Below are 21925 nucleotides of genomic sequence, written 5' to 3' on the forward strand. Positions count from 1 at the left end.
TTTTTTTTTTTTTTTTTTTTTTTTTGTAAAGATTAATTTCAACTCAATGGGAAGTTCGGGCTGTCTAGTGTTGGTGTGAGGGTGAGAGATGATAAGGGGCAGATTTTTTGAGCCTTTTGTGGGTACTGTGGGAAGGTCGAGCACCTATTGGTGATCTTCATAGCCATAGCAGTTGGACCTAGTCTGAAATTGGACCCTCAGGTTCTAGGAACCTCATAATCAAGGAAGTTCTAGCATTGTTTCTCATTGGGCTTAGGAAGATCGGGACTGCCAACCTCAAACATCAAGGAAATTTTGTGTCTAAGGCCTGGTTGGGCAAAAGTTTTTGGGTGGTACCCAAAGGTGTCAATGAGATGGCTGAAAGCCTTGCTTCTGAGGAAGAGATGGGAGCGTCATTCTCTTCTGGTCACCTACTGCCCCTATTGTAAGGCATTTTCCAGTTTAATGAAATTCTTTGACACATGAAGACAAAAGAAAGAGAAAGGTGATCATGACACATCAAGACAAAAGAAAGAGAAAAGAACCGATAACCTGCAAAGCAACTGCTTGTAGGTTAAACTACAACCCAGTGACCCACTTTTAAAAGAATTTGCACTTACGACAAGGACATCATGCCTCTTTTTTTTCTTTTTTCTTTTTTTTTTTAAATAAATAAATTTTTTAGGCATAAAAAATAGGCTGAGGCGTAAAACTGGTTGTAGGTGATCACTCCTACTTTTTTCAACCTTCTCATTATAAATATTTCTTCACCATTTTTATACCATTATCCATGATGGGTTTGCTAATGTCTCCTTCTCCAATAGCAAACTTGACATACGATAAGTCAACGATAATGGGCCACTATCTCCTAACGCTCAGTACCTATGTTTGATTACAAACTTACAGTAGGAGTTTTTCATCATCATCTTCTTCTTCTTCTTCTGTATCAAAGAGTTTGATGGTAGAAGCGTATGCCCCTCATTGTTTATTTCCCATTATGGAGTTACCCTGATCAAACAATTTCATTTTGTAACAAACATAATGGAGTTTCCTCCATGGATTAATTGCCACAAATGAAGAATGGTAACTGCATAGGACTTTGGAGTTTTCTTTGCAACTGAGATGAGCAACAGAAGATGCAGTTGGAAGCAAATTGACTTCATATAACAAAAGTACAATTACAAGAAGTAGAAACCAAGACTTTGATATTCAAAATGGCAGCGACACATGAGATTTCAATCAATGGTTCTCTAAAGTAGTATAAGAGTTCAGGTGTATTACACAATCACATCTATTAAAGATCGGCATTGAATAACATGCATATCATCTCGAATAACCTACATGCTTAACTAAAAACAGAACAAGTAACATACATCTGGTGGATGACCAGGGAAGTCAAGAGCTGCATCAGTGGCTTCTACATATTGGCCTTTATCAACAAATTCTCTGATCTTAGATAGAAAATTAGGCACTTGCGGACTTGTATAATCGCCTGGTACCCCAGTCCAGAGAGTATCGTCTACACAAAGTTGTAACAAATGACATGAGCTATTTTGGAAGAAAAAAAAAAAGGGTAGGTTCAAGGAGGATGAGAAAACATAAGCATCTGAAGGAAGGGAAAAGAAGCACAATTAAAATTTTCAAAAAATAAAATAAAAATCAGAGAATAACAGGCTCACATGAAGATCATTTGCAAAATAATTACAAACTAGATATGAAGATAAACCTCCCAAAATGTGATTAGATCAAGAACATTTTTCATATGCAATGCCTTCATTTACAAGTTCAATATGAAGGTTAAGCACATCTTCTATCTAAAACCTTAGCGCTTAGAACTAACTTTAGTGCAACGCATTATGCAGCCTGCTTGAAGATTGATGATCTCAACCACATTAAACATGTGGACCAAGTCTGAAGAGAGATGATAAACCAACAAGGCATTGCAAGTGCCTTAGGTGGTGTTTGGAGCATGGGATTAGATGGGTTTATTAGGGATGGAATTACCCAAATGTAATGATTATACTGTGTCAGGGATTGTCGTCTAATCCCATTGCTTGGAGGCCATCCCACTTCATGTTTGGGAAACAGATTGGCTACTCATCTTGTCACTACCGGTCGGTGCTCTGTGGGCCCCACCATGATGTATGTGTTTCATCCATGCCGTCCACCTATTCTTCCATGTCATTTTATGGTACAAGTGTCAAACCCGTATCCTAGACCGTACCGTTCCTTAGACTCCCGCAGTCCTCTCAGTGGAATTCCGACAAACCGCGACCTATAATCGGCATTTGCGCACGACCTTAAGTCACGTCCCGTATATCTAAGTCGACTCGACCCAAGACTAGTACCCTTGCGACTGCGCCATCGCCGCGATTCCAACGCCGCGTCTCGCACGCCGATGCGATGCCCAAGCCAGGAGTTGTAGGCCCGCGTTTATCTTGAGAAAAACACCACGCGTTGCGAATTCTGAGAGAATCTCTACAAAATATCAAATCAATCAATCAATGTACAAGTTAAGTACATATCCCATCACACCCATCCCTCTCTCACCCAAAGTCAAAGCAACCCATGCGTAGCCATGGTATTCCAAATCAGTTACGTAACAGCCGTAACGGTCGTGACGACCGTTACAGAAAAATGTGCCGTAACGGTCCCGTAACAGCCCCATAACGGTCCGTAACAATTCACGAAGTACATTTTTCAAAAAATAAAAAATGGTCGTAACGGCCAATACGGGGGCTATAACGGCCGTTACGGCCCGTATCATAACGGTAACGGTGGTGGCCGTTACAGCCACCGTTACCATTACGGAACACCTTGTGCGTAGCCCATTCCTTTCTTACCAAAAGTCAAGAGAACCCATACTCTCCATCCCATCTCCCTTACAACCCATCCTATCCTTCTCATTCTCTACCCAAGCAACCAAGAGAGAGAGGACCGTCCGTGGAGATGGAGCTCCAAGGATAGCCAAGTTTGTGGCCCACTTCCTACCCCCTAATGTCCCATCTCCACCCTTCAATCTTCCTCTTCCACCATCAAAGGGAAAGCCTAGGAGCTAGGGAGTCCAAGGAGCCTAGAAGAAGCGGAATCGAAGGGTGTTCATAGTACTAGATCGTGATTTTGTTATAGGGCCCACATGACTTAGGACCCATCTTGTTGTATGTGTTGTATATGACCCATCTAGGGGAGCTCATAGTGGCGGAGCTCCCCCACCTCACGTCTCTCTCTCTCTCTCTCTCTCTCTCTCTCTCTCTCTCTCTCTCTCCCTCCTTACCTCTTTATTTTCTTTCTTTTATGATGTGATAATGTGTGAGTGTGGCCCACTTGATGTGATCGACAATCTGGACTGTCCAGATTTTCTAGATGTCCAACGAATGGGGCCCACCTTGCTGCCCATTTTTGGGTCAGCCAAGATGGAGGGAAACTACAAATATCAGCTTGGTCCGTGTGGACCCCACCATGATTCATGTCTTTCATCCATGCTGTGTGGGGTGGGCCACGCTGACGTGGGTCCCACCAGGACGTGTGCTATATCCTGACTGTCCATTGGTTGGGCCAGCAACCCAAGAGCTGCAGGGCCCACCGAGTTGCATCCCATCCTCACCGTCCATTGCCAGACGATGGGAGAGTACAAAGGTTAGCTTGATTGAGGCTGGTGGGCCACACATGTGGCCCCACCATGATGGATGTGTTGTATCCTCACCATCCAATCTCCAGACGGTGGGATGAAAGCAGATCGGCTGGAGTATCTCACGCAGCAATTGTTGTTGTCTGTGGTCTGACATGAAGTAGGCATTATACACTAAACCGTCCGTGTGGGACCCACTCCACACATGCTGCGCGTGTGGAGGTGGGGCCCACTCGATGTATGCATTGTATATTTACACCGTCCATTTTGGATGGTGCCACGTGGGACCATCATGATTTATGCATCTTATCTATGCCATCCGTTAGACTCCACCGTCCAGACCCTAAATGGTGGGTCATCCTGACCGTCCGAACTATGGGTCCCACATAGGGTCCATATCCAGACCGTCCGTAAGAAGGACGTCCAGGACTGGACGTTTGAATATATATTAATATAATAATAATATAATATAGTTTATATATGTATATAGAGAAGTGGGGTGCCCCACCTACGTGGGACCCACCTGATTTGGAAGCTGATTGGCTGGGACACCTCACACCAGCTATATAGTTGCTGTAGCAGCGTTAGTAAGTTTTGTGGGACCCACCATTGATGTATGTGTTACATCCAAACCATCCATTTGATGGCTGGCCCAGCAGCCATTGCTACTGTCTGACGTCAGCAAGTTCTGTGGGTCCCGCCTCATATATTTGTTTCATCCTAGCCGTCCATCTGGATTGGGACCCACCGTGATATGTGTGTTAGATCCAAATCGTCTATCAGACGGACCACACTGCAAAAATCAATGGAAGATTAAACGTCCACCATTGAAACCGTTTGGGGGTCACATAAGTTTTGGATCAATATGAGAATTGATTTTAAATCAGGTCTTTGTGACCTTATGAACAGAATTGGATGTAAAATAAACATTAGGGTGGCCCCCGTGAATTGTTAACGGTGAAAATCATTATCTCCACTGCTATTTGTGGTATGGTCCAGACGATCTTTCGATATGATTCATTTTCTGGGCAATGCTCTATGATGATCTCTAAAAATAGATGCATGGTGGAGATATAATAAAAATGAAAATATAGTGTGTGGGTTCCACCTTGATGTGATGTACATTGGGCCCATACAAGAGACCCAACTTGATGTATTCGAGGCCTAGATATGAGGCCCATTGTGATATGTTGGAGGCCCATGTGTTGCACCCTAGGTGTGAGGCCCATTGTGATGTATTTGAAGCCCAGGTATCAGGCCCAATGTGATGTATATATGGCTCATATGATGAGGCCCATTATGATGTGTATGAGACCTTTGTATATGAGGCCCAATGGGATGTGTATTGGGCCCTTATGTGAGACCAGGGCCCACTATATGTTAAACTCTATGTGGGCCACTCCTGGGGAGCAATGTTGGTTAAATGTCCACATTGATGGGCGATGATGGTTAAATATTCACATTGTGACCTTCCCTTAGGCATTTGTTAGGCCCATTCTCATTATTCTAGGTCAACCCAAATCATTGGGCCCCATTGATGTTGCATGGTTCATCATCGCCGTAGACGAATGGCTCCGTGCTACCGGATTTAGCATATCCATGGCCGAGGGTTGATCTTTATATTTTGGTTTAAATCGGTTGTTCATCTATGGACCCGCCTTGCATATAGGCCAATTATTGATGTCGATTATCAATGCCAATTATCGATAACGATTATGAGTATGTGACAGCATAGCATCATGATACATGCCCATACGCATCATATGTATGCTTGTTATGAGAAGTGATTGATCATAGCACATACCATTAGGCGGATTATTATGGGACTCCCCGAGAGACGGAGTTACCCCACATGAGCGCGCGGTACGCGCAGGTTTGATGCATGACTGGATGGTATGACTCATGCATCTCGCATTTTGTGATATGACCACCTGACGCCCTAGTGACATCAGGGTCGTGGCCTCCATAGGCATGTCGTGGATGGCCAAATGGGACACCAGAAATTTTTTTCTACATGGGGTGCTATAGATGTCCCTGGGTGAAAGTCCTTAAACCTCCGTGGCCAGGAGACGCTCCAACGTCTAAACTGAGTGGATACATGAGCACCCAAGTGCCGAATACTAGTAGGCCGCGTCTCCCACTGTGTCGTGGTCGATTGGAAGGGGATGTGGCCTTACCCGCCCGAGGGTAGGAGGCATAGCTAGGCTGAGTTTGATCAGCTCGTAAATGGGTCCGCTATCGACGTGCCGGGTAGATATTGGCTGACTACTGGCCAAGCGGATAATGAGGTCTCTTCCACTTGCATGGTTGCGCGTCCAGTGGGCGGCGATCGCATGTAGAGTGTACTAGACCCTGGTGATGATCCCAGAGATGTACGGTACTGATATATGGACTTATTGAGCAGGAGTTGCATACTCAACATTTTACTCATTCATTCATTCATTCACTATTCACTCGGGCTGGTAGTGCGTAACTAATTGTTGTGTACCTTCGCAATGGACAGGATTTCGGTTGGGGCACGCGACCAACCTGATTACCGAAATCTGCTTGCGCTGTCGATTTTAGGAACAATCGTTCGAACGTCTCATGGACGGCCATCGTCAAATCTTAATTCACATGGAGCCGACGTTTATAATGAAATTTGGGATTCAGGTAGTATGCTGAAACGCAAATATTAGTTACTCAGTTGTATTAACATGCGAACAGAAGTGATGCTTAAAGTACTTAGTTGTATTAACAAACTTACCAGCTTGGTGGAGTGGATGCTCAAGTCCCAGTCCATCAATGATCGATGATACTGATCACCCACTGATACAAACTGGGGATTGCAGTCATTATCCCCTCTCATAATTCTCATAAGCTCATACATTGACCCCATCGAAGGCCACATCTCATTATCTATGGCTCGTAGAACCTTGTACATCGGATGCAGGAAAGAAACGACGTTGTGAACTTTATCCCAGAAAGAATCGGAAAGCACTATCTTCGAACAGGTCTTTGCACCCCCAGTCTTCCTCTGATTCCACTCCATGTATTTCTCGGATCTGAACAAATTTCTAAGACCCATGCGGTGCCTGTATAAGCTGTCGAGTGAATGAAGTTCGTGGTGAACCGTGTCGCGCCTAGTCTAACGATGTCCTCTCCATAACACTCACGCATTGCAGCCAACAACCACGAGTGATTGTATATAAAGTTTGTCACTCTCCTCGCATCCTGGATAGTGTTCTTGATAGAATCCCTCTGGCCTATCTCCTCAAGCATTAAATTAATGCAGTGTGCTGCACACGGGGTCCAATAGAGATTGAACTTCATCAATTTCTTCCCCACCTTAACGAACGCACTGCCATTGTCCGTCACAACTTAGACAGCATTCTGGGACCCAACATCTCTAATCACTCCTTTTAGGAGAGCATATATGCATTCGTGATCTTTTATTCTGGCCGATGCATCAATGGATTTGAGGAAAACTGATTGTCCTCTACAGAACACCATGAAATTGATAATAAACAATTTCGTGGGCCCTGTCCACCCATCACACATGATTGTCACCCCGTACTGCTTCCAATTCGGCTTGAGTCCACGTACCCAAGCCTGCATCTCCTCGTGCTCCCGATCGAGGTAGACGCCAAGAATCTCATGTGGCGTGGGAGGCTTCACGCCAAGCCGGACACGCTACACCTCAATCATATTTTTGAAGTGAGGACTGGCTGCTGCATTTGCTGGTACATGTCTCGAGATGAACCACCTAGATATAGCGCCACCCACTTTCTACCTGAGCCCCTTACTCCACACATTTTTTAATCTTTTTTTATTAACGCCTGCGATGGGTGCATCTGGGACACGAGCGCTTTGCGTGCGTTGTAGGTCATGCCCGCTGCCTTCCTCAAATCGTCTGCTGCTCCCACCAACCTCATGTCGGGACGTCCCAAACGACGGCCTACTCTCATCAACCCGTATTCTTTGCTCCCCATCCCACTCTGAAGCCCGAGATTCACGAATCACTTATCTAAAATCACTCATTTCTCGAGCCGTAACACAGTTATCGGGTACGCGATCCCCTCATCATCGTGCTCGTCGATAGCACCTAGGCCCCATCCAGTGACTCATAGCTCCTCCCTCATATCCCTCTCCCAATCCTTTTGTTACAGCTTGCGTGACTTCGCTTCAGTCAACACTCTTCTCATCTCCTCTCTCACTGGCCTTGTTACACTTGGACAATCTTTCACATTCTTGTATCCCCCTGCCAAATGTTCATTTAGTCTAGACACTCCCCCACTCTGTATCACTTGGCCACAATAGTTACATAAGGCTCCATATTTATTCCCCTCCACTGGCCATCCATGTTTCCACCCAATGTCCCTTGCTCCTTTTCCCGATCCAGACGACATTTTGCTCCCTAGTAGTATACAAATTTGCAATAATCGACCAAAAAAAAAAAAAGTGCATCAGCTCGTATTCAGTGTAATAAGCCCAAATCATTTCAAGGACTAAGATGTTAGATTTGTATCTGGAGGTCAAACCCTCAATATAAATCCTGGGGAGAACTTACAATCGGATTAGTGAGGGATTTCATATATTTCACTCCTATTAAGTTGATCTATCAATGGAAGCCAAGTAAAATAAATATTTGAATAAGGATGGACAGAAATGTCTAAGAATGGTGGGCCCAAGGAAGTTTTTAATGGTGGGCGTTCAATGACCACTGTTTCCTGTAGTGTGGTCCACTTGAGATTTAGATCTACTTCATTTTTGGGAATATGCCCCAAAATGAGCTAGAAAATTTGTTGGATGGCTTGGATATATAACACATACATAAAGGTGGGCCTCATGGTTAGGCAAACACCCACTGGTAACACCTGATCGGCTCCCAAAGTGGATACCGACTATAAGACCATAGATGCATGTGGACCCCACCATAGAAAATAGTGGCGACAATGACATCCACCATTCAAAACTTCTTAGGGGCCACAGTAGTTTCCGAAGAAGCTGATATTTTTGTTTTCACTTCATCTATCTCTATGTTAACTTATGAATAGGATGGATCTCAAAAATACATCATTGTGGGCCCTATAAATGTTTCAACGGTGGGTGTGACGACTCCCACAGTTTTCTGCGATGGGTCCACTTGAAATTTAGATCTATCTCATTCTCTTTGTAATGCCATAAAACTATGTCTACAAATGGTTGGACGGTATGGATACAACACATGCATCATTGTGGGGTCCACAGAGCTTGGTGACGTCACTTCAGTAGCCAATGGGAACGGATTGGCTACTCCCCCTAACACCAGCCCCGTGGCCGGTGGTCGGTGCTCTGTGGGCCCCACCATGATGTATATGTTTCATCCATTCCGTTCATCCATTTTTACAGACCATTTTAGGGCTCTATACCAAAAATGATAGGAATATAAATCTCAGGTGAACCACACCACAGGAAAATAATAGTGATTGGATATCCACCATTAAAATCCTCCTAAGGACCACTGTACTATTTATTTGACATCCAATCTATTCATTAGGTCATAGATCCAGATGAAGGGAAAAAAAACAAAGATAAGCTTGATCCAAAACTTTTATGGCCCTCAAAAAGTTTTTAATGGTTGAAGTTTATTCAACACTGTTTCCGATAACGTGGTCCACTTGAGACTGTTATATACCTCATTTTTGGTATCATTCTATAAAATGATGTAGAAAAATAGATGGACGGCATGGATGAAACACATTCATCATGGTGGGGCCCACAGAGCACCGACCACCAGCCACTGGCTGGTGGCAAGGGGCGTAGCCAATCCATTTCATTTGGCTACGGCTCTTGTCAGTAGCCAATCCACCCCAAAATCAAATTACGTACTGAGTTACTCAATACGCTCTTAACATACTAAGTAAACTCAGTTGGGTCCACTGTGAATTTATGTGGTTTATCCACACCTTCCATACGTTTTTCCATCTCATTTTAGGCATTGAGCCCAAAATTGAAGCTTATACACATCTCAAGTGGACCATACCACAGGAAACAGTGGAAATAATGATTTCCACTGTTGAAAACTTTCTATGCCCCACAGTGATGTTTATTTTTCATCCAAACTGTTCATAAGATCAAAAAAACATGGATGAAAGGAAAAAACAAATATAATCTTGATCCAAAACTTCTGTGGCCCCCAACAATTTTTCAATGGTATAACTTTAATCACAGTGTTTCCTGTGGTGTGGTCCATTTTAGCCTTGTATATCCTTCGATTTTGATCTAAGGCCCTAAAATTATCTTGTAAAATGGATGGACAGACTGGATAAAATACATAAATCACGGTGTACCCCACGAAGTTTACTCAGTACGCTTAGCATGCTGCATGTACTCAGTACGCAATCCGCTTCCATCCACGCCCCTTTCAATAACAGCGCGGGACTCAGATTTCCTTGTTGCGCTGCAAGCTCAGGTGGGGCCCCCTATGATGTTTGTGAAAAATCCTCCCCGTCCATCCGTTTTGTGAGTTCATTTTAGGACATGACGCCAAAAATGAACCGTAACTAAAGCTCAAGTGAGCCTAAAACATGATAATTAAACATCCATAGTTGAAATATTCATGGGGCCACAGAAGTTTTAATTCATGCCAATATTTTTGTTTTCAGTTCATCCCAATAGTAATGACGTTATTAACGGTATAGATGGCATCTAAACATCACTGTTGAACCCAGGAAGGTTTCAACGGTAGGAATTTCCCTGACCACATTTTCCTTTAGTACGGCTCACTTGAGCTGTTGAACCCAGGAAGGTTTCAACTGTGGTGTCCACCGTGATTTATGTATTTTATCCACTCCGTCCATCCATTTTAACAAATAATTTTAGGTCTTGAGCCTAAAAACGAAGTATATCCAAACCTCAAGTGCACCACATCGTAGCAAACAGTATGAATTGAACTCTACCGTTGAAATTTTCTTGGGGACCACAGAAGTTTTGGATCAAACTTCTATTTGTGTTTTCCCTTCATCCATGTCTGTGTGATCTTATGAACAGGTTGGATGAGAAATAAACATCACTGTGGGCCCTAGAAAGGTTTTAACGGTGGAAATCATTATTCCAACTGTTTCCAATTGTATGGTCCACTCGATCTTTGGGTACGCTTAAATTTTGGTCTCAACCCCTAAAATAAGATGGAAAAACGGATGGACCGCCTGTATAGACCATATACGTTCTCAGTGGGCCCAACAGAGTGTACTCAGTACGTTAAGAGCGTATTAACTACGTACGCAATCCATTTCACACCCACCCGATCCCCAAATTACGCCCGCCCGATCCCCAATTTACCTAAAACCCCGAAAATCCCTCTCCCCATCTAGAAATTTCAAATTTTTATCTCCTTCCCACCAATTTCTCCAGATTTTCAACCCGAAAATCCCTCTCCCTCATCCTAAATAAGAAAAAAATCCTCAAGATCTCAGCCCACAAGCGGATTCGAAAAGTTGCAGAGGATTTTTCAACAGAAAAAACGGAAATTTTTGGGGTTGAATCTTACCGGAAATTGCCGATCTGCACTCAAGGCTATGAATTCACTTCTTCCTCCAGAACCGGGCGAAAAAACAGTATTTTTTTAGTTTTTTGAGATTTTATCGCCGACAACTACCCCCTTTTATCGATAAAGGGGGTTGTTGGCTACAGTTCCCACCCGTGGTTGGTGGGAACAGCGAAATATCAGAAATATTTTCAAAATACCGACAATCCGGTGAGATTATCGGCGAAACTTGGAAGCGATTCGGAGCAACACCAATATTATCGGCGATATTTTGATAAAATCACCGACATTTTAAACACTGATCGAAACCACCATGAACAATGATCACCAACGTTGATGAGATTATCCATTATTAACGGTGATCATTAACGGTAATGATCGAATCCATCACAAATGGATATGATCATTAGTGATGATAGGACTCTGTTAACATCTAAGCACTTGTTTTCTTAAAATCTAATGATAAGGTTTATAGGTGTGATATAATTAGGTTTGATGTGATTAGATCTAAGCTCTTTTTTCATTAGAAAATATAAAACTTAGTTTTAGGATGCTCCCTATAAAAAGGTTGTGCATAACCGGAGTAGGAATTAGGTCACCTCCACCAAATGATGCATGCAACCTGTAATGGAAGGTTGCATGTTATACAAATATATTCTTATAAAAACATCATATTCATCTTAAATAAGAGAACTTGATTGATTTACACCGCTCATTTGGTTATGTGGACTTTCAGATCTCGTTAAGGTAGGTTAACTACTTTTATACCTTGAAATTTTGAATAACACAGAGAAATGCTAATGATTAGTGTCAGTACCTTCGATCATAGCTAAGTAGTGATACTTGATGCAATATAGAGATGGCCACTAAAGCATTAATCGTTAAACAATTCAAAGGTCAACAATTTGACGGCGACAACTATAAAGATTGGTCCCGCGCGGTGCAAAGCTTTCTGGACGAAGATGACATATCGCATACACTGGATGAGGTTCAAGAAGAACCTATATTGGTTAAGAAAATTTAGAAGAAATTTGGGCTACAATGAAATGCACTAGCAAATGTCTATGCGCAGAAGTCGAATGTAAAAGTTCGGGCAATAGAATTAGAGTTTCATAAATACAGGATGCTAGTCGTCTGCCCCCATCAAAAAGATCATATTCACAAGATGAAGCAAATGATAAGTGCCCTTAGAAATATGGGGTATAAATTGACTGAAAATTAAAAGATAATAGCAATTCACCGTTCCTTGCCCAAATCTTGGGCCCCCAATCAAAAGGATTCTGAACAATACTGATTTTATCACTACATTCAGAGACTTTTGTAGCCATTTGGTACGAGAGGTTGAAATGAATGAAATTCAATAAGGTTCGGCTAAAGCCTTTATAGTAAAGACCCACAAGTGAAAAGCTAACAGGAGACATTGTAAAGCTCGTAAGAAGGCGAAGAAGAACAACCAAGAACACAAGTCCGCAACACGTCCTCCAAATCTTAAGAAGGGGAAAGGAAAGAAAAAACAGTAAAAGTCAAACATAACCTACTTCATTTACAGAAACTTCGGCCACTATGCCCGCTAGTGTGCTCATAAAAAATGGTAATTCCTAAGTTACAAGATGCTTTGTATATATGCGTTTGTTCTTAAACCCTTTCTGTCGATACTGTATCTAATGAGTGGATTTTGAGGAATGAAGAGAATCAAATATTTGAAGTGAAGAAAATGAATCCTGAAAATTGGCAATAAAAATTACATTCTAAAATTCCGGGTCTAAAAAGACAGTCTTGAAATAATTTAAAAAATAGACTTCGATGACATCGAAGTTATTTCGATGACATCAACAATTCAGGAATTTCAGGCTCAACTCGCTAGACAATTCTGGATGATTTTTATGACATTGAAGTTAGTTCAATGATATGATTTTTGATGACATCGAAGCTAGTTCGATGACATCGAAGCTGTCCGCAGTAACTGTTTAAATTCAAAGGCGGTTTGCAAACTTTTCCGAGGCGATGTGAAAGATTTTTGAAGAAGTTAGCACCAAGACTATTAAAATGAGTCCCTATGCTATTCAAAATCATCTTCTAGGGTTTGGAAAGGGAGAGAAGGCTTATGTGGAGCGTCGACAATGTTCTACTTTGATTTCTTCATGGGTTCTTATAGATCTTTTTAAGTTTTTTTTTTTTTTTTTAGTTAGTTATGACTGGCTAATCTCTTAGCTAAGGCTAAGGGATGAAGCTTGTAGTTCTTCTTAATGTTTAGTTTGCTTTGATTCAAGTTATTTGGATTTTATATTGAACAATTCATGGTTTATAGTTTGAATAAAGGAATATTTTCAGTTTTCTATGATTTATTATGACTACAATTACAGTAAATGCTGGGGAAAATTTAGATATCTTCTTATCTATTTTAGAATTGTGTGATCTATAAAATTTGTGATCCACCATCTTCTATAAGCATGGTAGATACATGAATTCCCCGCGTTCATTGCAATGGTGTTTCATGAGAGAACTAATCCAATGAAAGTTCAGAATTCCATTATGTTTTAACTGCTCCATCATCCGATTTGATAGGATAGGACTTTGATTCCAATCGAGTTATCCATTGAATCAAGTAAATCGAATATTGAGATTGCTATGAGTGGATTCCTAGATCCTTAGATTTTTATTTATTTGTTTCTACCCTTGTTTAAATCGTTGGATTAAAAACTCGGTCAAACCATTGGACTTAGATTACTTCTAGGCCGTGTTCTCTATTCCATGTGGATTCGACCTCGGTCTCACCGAGTTATTACTACAGCGCAGCCTTGCACTTCGGGTTGTGAACAAGTTTTTGGCGTCGTTGCCAGGGAGTAGCGTTAAACGCAATTAGGTTTAGGTTTTCTAGATTTTATTTTTGTTTTAGGTTAGATTTTTTTTGTTTTCTGAATTTTTGTAATCTAAGGTTTTAGGAATTTTTCAGTTTCCAGAATTTTGTTCTTAGGGTTTATCTCATTTTTTTTTCCAACATTACTAATATTGTTTATTGTTTCTGTTTTATAGGATTTTCACTCTAGTTCCTCTCTTTTGGTAACATCTTCCCTTACTCCACCTACCTGTTTTCCATATTGCTGTAGGATTTTTCTATAGGAATTTATTTTAGGATTAGATTTAGAATTAGACTTTCATCATGTTCATGCAAGAGTGGACACGTGAATACTCTAATCTACTTCTAAAAGATGAGAGATACGTTGAAGGCTATCAGATGATTATGTTAGAAAAAAACTTGTCTTAAAAATTTAATAAAACCATGATTAAGAACCGACCGGGATATGATATTCCACCGGTTAAGAAGTTTATACGCGATCATATGAGGGAGAACAATTATACTCCACAGATTAAGAAATCACTACGTGGATTATAGAAGGGAGAACAATATCATCCATCAATAAAAAAGAAAACAACGAGCGATTACATTATGCGTGATAACGCTTACTAACAACCATTAAATACTCCCACCTATGATCCGTATGAGTTTAATTTGTGGAAGCAACAAAGTTTAAATTGGAGAGGTGTACCAACCATGGATTCTAGTGACCATCCTCTTAGATCACTTACTTAGGAGATCCAACCAAAAACAATTCAAGAGAATTCACTTCATAAATACATGGATGCTTAAGAAAAATTCAACCAACATGTCACGCAATCATTCGCGGACATTATAAAATCATTAGAGTTGATTAAATCATCTATTCAAGAAATTTAGTCGCACCCTATTAATGAGGAAGATGCTAGTTTATCCTAGCCTCAACCTAATTTAGAAACACAAAGTGAGGAGAGTGATTCCACCTCGCTTGTGGAGCATACTGAATTTGAGAATGAGGAATTGGATTATGATCATGAGCATACGGTTTAGTTTTCCAAAGTGTCGATCTCAATTACAGTCCAAGTTAATGATCGAGATTCACAAGTAATTTTCAAACATAGTGATGATGCTCTATTCCACCCACATGACACGCTTGATTCTAATGTGGAGAATAATTCTCTTTCAACAGAATGACACACTTGATTCTAATGTTGTACAATTGAAGAGATTCCATGATTAGAAGGCCAAGGAATGAAGTCAACCAAGCCGACTTCACGGCCAGAATAAAAAGCTCGACGAGAGACTGAAAGAAATGGATGATGGTTGCCTTGTGAATTAGCCAATATCGAGGATTCGGCCGAAGAAGGCGGCATCGAGCTTGAAGAGGCTCCTGACAAGATGGAAGACTCTCGACACCAAGTCCAAGATCCGTTGGTCGAAGTCAATTTAGGGACCGAACGGGATCCAAAGTCCACATTCATCAGTGACTTATTGAAGCCTTGTGAGAAGGAACAATTGATGAATTTACTTCATGAGTTTACCGATTCTTTTGCGAGAGGAGATTATCATGAAATGTCAAGGCTCAATCGGTGTCTAGTCAAGCATAAGTTTCCCACGAAGGAAGGATATCGACCGCACAAGCAGCTGCCTAGGCGGATGATGGCCAAAGTTACCCACAAGATCAAGGAAGAAATCGAACGACTCTTGAAGGCTGGTTTTATTTGGTTTATCAAATATGTTGAATGGATGTCAAATGTAGTTCTGTTCCATTAGTAAAAAAGAATGGGGTCCGAGTTCGTTTGGGAGGTGGAGCACCAAATGGCCTTCAACAGAATCAACGAGTATCTAATGAGACCACCTGTTCTGATACCACCAGTTGAGGGTCGACCGCTTAAGCTATACATCAGGGCTTTAAAAGACTCGATTAGAGCTCTCCTAGCCCAGGATGATGATATATAGAAGAAGTGTGTTATCTATTATTTAAGTCGGACGTTACTCGACGCCAAGAGACAGTACTCTGCTATAGAAAATTGTTTGTCATTGTATTTCGTGACCATTAAACTAAGGCATTATTTGTTGACCGAGTGAGTAAATATAACAACAATAACCAATTTGGTGAAATATATGTTGAATCGGCCGATTTTGAATGGTCGAATTGGCAAATGGGTATTAGTTTATCTGAGTTCGATCTCCATTATGTTCCACGGAAGGCAGTGAATGGTCGGGCCATAACCGATTTTTAGGCTGAACACCCATCCGATCTGGAGGGACATATACCCCAGAGCATCTTAGATTTATATTGTGTGCAATTAACACCATAGAAATTTATCTTCAATGGGTCGAGAACACATGATGCATCTGGGGTTGGTGTAATCTTAATCGCTCTTAATGGAAACAGGTAGGAATTTACATTCCAATTGGAGTTTAGTTGTACCAATAACCAGGCCAAGTATGAAGCCATGATAATTAGCCTGGAGTTATTATTGGAATTGGGCACAAGGACCGTGACTATTATAGGGGATTCACAATTGGTGATCAACCAAATGGAAAGGCTGTTTAAATGTACTAGTATGGCTTTGTTTCTATATTATGCCTTAGCAACCCAAATGCTTGACCTTTTCGAAAAAGTGGAGTTGATGCATGTCACCAAAGAACATAACACGGATGTCAATGAAATGGCATAGCTCGCTACAAGGCTCGACGCCTTGAGAGGGTCGGCTGAGCGGATGATCACCACCAAAGGTCCTTGCCATCTATTTTTTAGAGAGGGAATATAATAGAAATATGCCAGATAGAACTAAAGGAAGAGGATTGGAGGACCCCCCTCATGGGTTATTTGTAGAGCCTACATACCAAAACTAATAGAAATGTGAGGAGATCACCCGCTAAGTACATCATGATCGACAACGAATTGTATCGCAAATGCGCCAATGGAGTCTTGCTCTGATGCCCATCTAAGAAAAAAGTCTTGCTAGCAATAGGGGAAGTCCATGAAGGCATTTGTGTGGCCCACCAAGCTAGAAGGAAGATGAGGTTCATGCTTAGATGTTACGGATACTTCTGGCCGATTATGTCCAGTATGCTATGAGCTGTGAGGCTTGCCAAAAGAATGGGCCAGTCCAGCATGTACCTGCGTGGAAATACATTTCATAATAAAACCCTGGCCATGTCGAGGTTGGGTAATCGACTTGATAGGACATATTCATCCACCTTCATCACGAATGGATTCATTTATAATTGTTGCGACTGATTACTTCATACACCCGATTCAATCCAACCACTCGACCCAACCTAGCCACCTGACCTAACTGACCCAACCCACACCCGACCCAACGCCCAAATCAAATATTCAATTAATAATATATATAATATATTAGATAATGCCATAGAGGTACCTTGTTAGTGGTGCTCAGAGAGAGAGAGAGAGAGAGAGAGAGAGAGAGAGAGAGAGAGAGACTATGGAGCTCAAGCGAGTGAGTTGGGTAAGGAAGGAAAATGGTAAGAAAGGGACGGATAGGGTAGGGTTTAAGTTTTAAGTCTTTTTATTTTTAAATATAATATATATATATATATATAATATTCGAGTCGAGCCGAGCTCGAGCTCAAGTTTCGAGCCAAACCGAGTTCGAGTAGAGTCGAGTCAAGATCTACTATGATCAAACTTGGCTTGTTTTCAAAACAAGTTGGATCATATGAAGCTTGGCTCGTCTCGAGCCATCTTTCAAGCCGAGCTAGATCGATCCGAGTCGAGCGAGCTTTCCGAGCTAGCTTGGCTTGTGTACAGCCCCGGCTAGTAGTCTTTAGTTGTAATTTGAGTATATGCTCATGCGTTGGATTCAATTCATCGGTTGAAAGGGTGTTCCATAGCTATTATTCGCGATCGACTGTAAGAATCCCTTTTCACATCTCATTTATTCTCTATCGAAAAGTCCTTTCATACAAAAAGTAAAGGTGTAACTCATCAACAGAGGACGAACCCCACCCTTTGAATATTACCTGATCTGATTTTACACATTGAGCGAGTGGCTAAATAGGCGACCAGTCACATCAAATCTCGATCATACATTACGTGTCTACCTATATCAACGCTTGGGGTCATTATTATTTGGTTTGAATTGAAGACATAATTTCAATTCTGGCACGTCCACACAACCAGTGCCGAAAATGAAGGCAACGCATATAACACCTACACCGCTCCCACTTTGGGAAGTGACCTCTTCGAGTTATTTAACTTATTTTGAAGCTCATTCTTAATTTTTAAAGCAGTTCACTTATGTGTGTGTGTGTGTGTGTGTGTGTGTGTGTGTGTGAGAGAGAGAGAGAGAGAGAGAGAGAGAGAGAGATCCATTCTGCCCATTGGATTTGTAATTCTATTTCAGACCTAGATCCATAAGAATTACTCTCTACCGTGATTCAAGAAGGCCACGAAAATTAAAATTAAAAAAATAATAATAATAATAAACCAGTTGAGTGAAAGACATTTATGCTTAATTTTTACAGGACTCATGATTATAATTATATTAAATCTGCTCCCACCATTAGATTTCATATTAAAAGTTTGTCCTTTTGCCAAAAAATAATGCCCATTAGTGATTCAGATGGGCCACACCAAGAGAATAGTCTGAAAAATAAATTTTGCATGTACACTGTTTTTAATTGTGTAGTCCACCCTTAATCACATATGAGACTGTCTTTTTGGTCCTGGTCTTAACGTGGAGTGATGTATATAATCATCCGAGTATATTTCACATGAGCACTACAGTGGGGTCCACCCAAGCCCGCAACTCTATTTTCCTCTCTACTTTGGCTTTAATTTAATATTTAATTAATGGTAATTTTCTACGCAGGTTGGACCTAAGGTATAGTCCTACCAACCGAGGCAAAAAAACAGTTTCCCTAAGCCCGCACGTGAGTAGAGCCCTGCTCATCCATAAGCATGCACGCGTGCCAACCATTAGTTTTCTACAATATGGCCCACCTGAAGAGTGAATCGGCATGATATCTGGTTGGCGACTCTCACAGAGAATGGACGCGAAATCGAGAAGGAAAAAATAGGGAAGGAAATAATAATACCGTTGAGCTGCAGTTTCTCGGAGGGGACCCCACCCCAGACCATGGCCCCGAGTCGACCGTTGCCGATGGGAACGGCATCGGTCCAGTGCTTTGCGGGAGCGGCGAACCGGACCTTGAGTGGAATGTCGGCCGGTTCGGTTTGGGCGGCGGTCGAGCTCCATACGTCGATCTCGTTAGGGCGAGGGACCAAAACCCAGTCCAATTCATCTTCACACATGGAAACAAACGACTGCGGAGAAGAGGGTTATAAGAGGAGTGCTGTGGAAAAGGCACGCTTTTGTCCGCCTTTTTATAATGCCTATTTCTGTCCTCGTGAAGAGAGAGAGAGGGGGGAGGGATGCCATGGACCGTCGTCCCAAGAAAACGCGCTGCACGTAATGACCTCTTTTTGTCGCCTTATGCTCAGCATCATTTGTTTGGCTACCCAGGGGCTGTTTGGATGCCAAGAAAACGCGTAACACGTAAATGACCTCTTTTTGTTGCCCGATGCTCAGTGTCATTTGTTTGGGCTATACGGGGGTTGTTTGATGCCTGTAAAGTCAATAACTCGTTTATACGTGGTCCTGTTTGATTAAGTTGTAATTTGTTTACTTTATAATTTATAATTAGATATTCACTTACAATAGAGCTTGAAGTGATCAATGCTTCAACAATAATCAAATAACATTTAAAAATTTTATGCAATATAAATTGTTGATGCATAAATCTGGTTAACCTTCACTGGACCAAACCTCTGAGTGGCTACACACGAAAGAAACAAAAGAGACCCTTGCTACAGCAGGGGGACCATCCAATGCCTAAGTTAGAATCTAGCAAACTAGGTCCAGTAGAGTTGAGGGGTCACTGATGCATACCTTTCACTGTAAATGAGGCCTCTATTTATAGGTCACGAGTCAATTATGTGGAGAAAAACACTTCCTGAATCATAGGCGTATGTTTATCAGGTGTTGTTTCTCAACCGTTTCGCGAGATCATTGGCAATGATAAGATCAAGTGGTTGACCTCTGAAGACATGTGGTTGGAGACTGAGGTCTAGCATCCGAGCCGATCTTTTCAACTGTGCTGAGGAAGATGTCACGCCCCAAACTCGAAAACCGGACTCACAAAATTTCTGATCACTAAATCTGGTGCTGACAGCCTCTATAGTACCCCATTCTCGGCTCCCAATGCTCATATGCTAGATTCCGGTCCTAGGATCCTATAAGGAGGATTTTCAACGTACATTTGTTTCATAACAAGCATGACCACAAGTTTACCCAAATCACAAAACCAACATCATCATCACATATCCACTAATATAAACAGTTAAATACAATGTTGAAAAGGAAATACATATATCAATAATCAAAGCTCCATAAGATAGTTGCATGCTCCAAGCTCAACGCTGCTGTGACCTAACGCCGCCTGCACGTATCTATCGTGCATAAGCTTATAGAAAGCTTAAATGGTGGTGTAAGTGTGTGCACAAGGTAAGTGCTAAGTATACAATACAGGTCCATAATCGTACCATGTCGAAAATACTGGCAAGTCTATAAATTATACAATATCAGAGTATGCAATGCAGATCGAATATGCAATGCGGAGACATAGAGAGCCAACTATCAGATGCCGAGGATTCAATGTAATATGCGGTGCAAATGAAATGACCATGCAGGAGTGTGAAGTCGGGATGATAGTCCATATTATCGCAAGCTATGGGGTCCATCACAAGGGACTCTTATCCAAACCAGTCTCATACCTAATTTGGATAATCATACTCAATGTGGTAAACTCCTGATCTAAGGTTGGTCGCGCGCCCCAACCAAAATCCTGGTCATTGAGAAGGTACACATATCAATTAGTTGCACACCACCAGCCCGAGTGGATAGTGAATGAATGAATGAATGAGTAAAATGCTAAGTATACAACTACTGCTCAATAGGTCTACATATCAGTACTGTATATCTTTGAGATCATCACCGAGGTCTAGTACACTCTACATGCAATTGCCGCCCACTAGACGCGTAACTATGCAAGTGGAAGAGACCTTACTAACCACCTGTCCAATAGTCAGCCAATATCTACCCGGCACGTCGATAGCGAACTCAATTATGAGCTGATCAAACATAGCCTAGCTATGCCCACTACCCTTGAGCAGGTAAGGCCATAACCTCATTCTCAACTAACCATGACACAGTGAGAGACGTGACCTACTGGTATTCGGCACTCGGGCACTCATGTATCCACTCGGTTTAGATGTTTAGGCGTCTCCTGGCCACGGAGGTTTAGGAACTTTCACCCAAGGACATCTATGGCGCCCCGATACTATTAACAAATTTTCGGTGTCCCATCTAGCCATCCACGACATGCATGAGGAGGCTACCGCCCTGATGTCGCTAGGGCGTATAGTAATCACAACACACAATGTAAGATACATGAGTCATACAATCCAATCATGCATCAATCCTACGCATACCGTGCGCTCATGTGAGACAATTTCCGCCTATCAGAGAGTCTCATAACAACCTGCCCAATGACATATGCAATGGACAACCAGATCTCATAACATACATGCGGATGATGCGTATGGGCATGTATTATGATGCTATGCTGTCACATGCTCATAATCGGTATCAACAACCGGCACCGATAATCGGCATCAATAATCGGCCTATACATTTGGCCTCGACAATTGGCCTTGACAATCAAAATCGGCTTCGATAATCGGTCTCGACAATCGGAATTGGCCTCGACAATCGGAATCAGCCTCGATAATCGGCCTTGACAATCAGAGTCGGCCTCGATAAACGGCCTCGACAATTGGAATCGACCTCGATAATCGAAATCGGCCTTGACAATCAGAATTGGCCTCGATAATCGAAATTGACCTCGACAATCGAAATCGACCTCGACAATCGAAATC

The 21925-nt window shown here is 41.9% G+C and overlaps 1 protein-coding gene across 3 annotated transcripts in view; it reads right to left on the reverse strand.

Annotated features, from left to right (window-relative positions):
• Positions 1 to 19490, reverse strand: part of LOC131219073 (alpha-L-fucosidase 2-like) — an 82613-nt gene extending 63123 nt beyond the window's left edge. Inside the window, exons 1-2 of one of the 3 annotated variants that reach the window (XM_058214057.1) lie at positions 19024 to 19486; positions 1353 to 1498 (exon numbers count right to left, since the gene is read on the reverse strand). In XM_058214057.1, the coding sequence (XP_058070040.1) occupies positions 1353 to 1498; positions 19024 to 19240 (363 nt within the window). In that variant the 5' untranslated portion in view covers positions 19241 to 19486. Of the gene's footprint in view, positions 1 to 1352; positions 1499 to 19023 lie in introns of all 3 variants that reach the window. The other 2 variants (XM_058214059.1, XM_058214058.1) reach the window with 2 other exon arrangements.
• Positions 19491 to 21925: the final 2435 nt, after the last annotated feature.

The sequence above is a fragment of the Magnolia sinica genome, chromosome 11 (genome assembly GCF_029962835.1).
Source record: "Magnolia sinica isolate HGM2019 chromosome 11, MsV1, whole genome shotgun sequence".
In the NCBI taxonomy this organism is placed as follows: domain Eukaryota; kingdom Viridiplantae; phylum Streptophyta; class Magnoliopsida; order Magnoliales; family Magnoliaceae; genus Magnolia; species Magnolia sinica.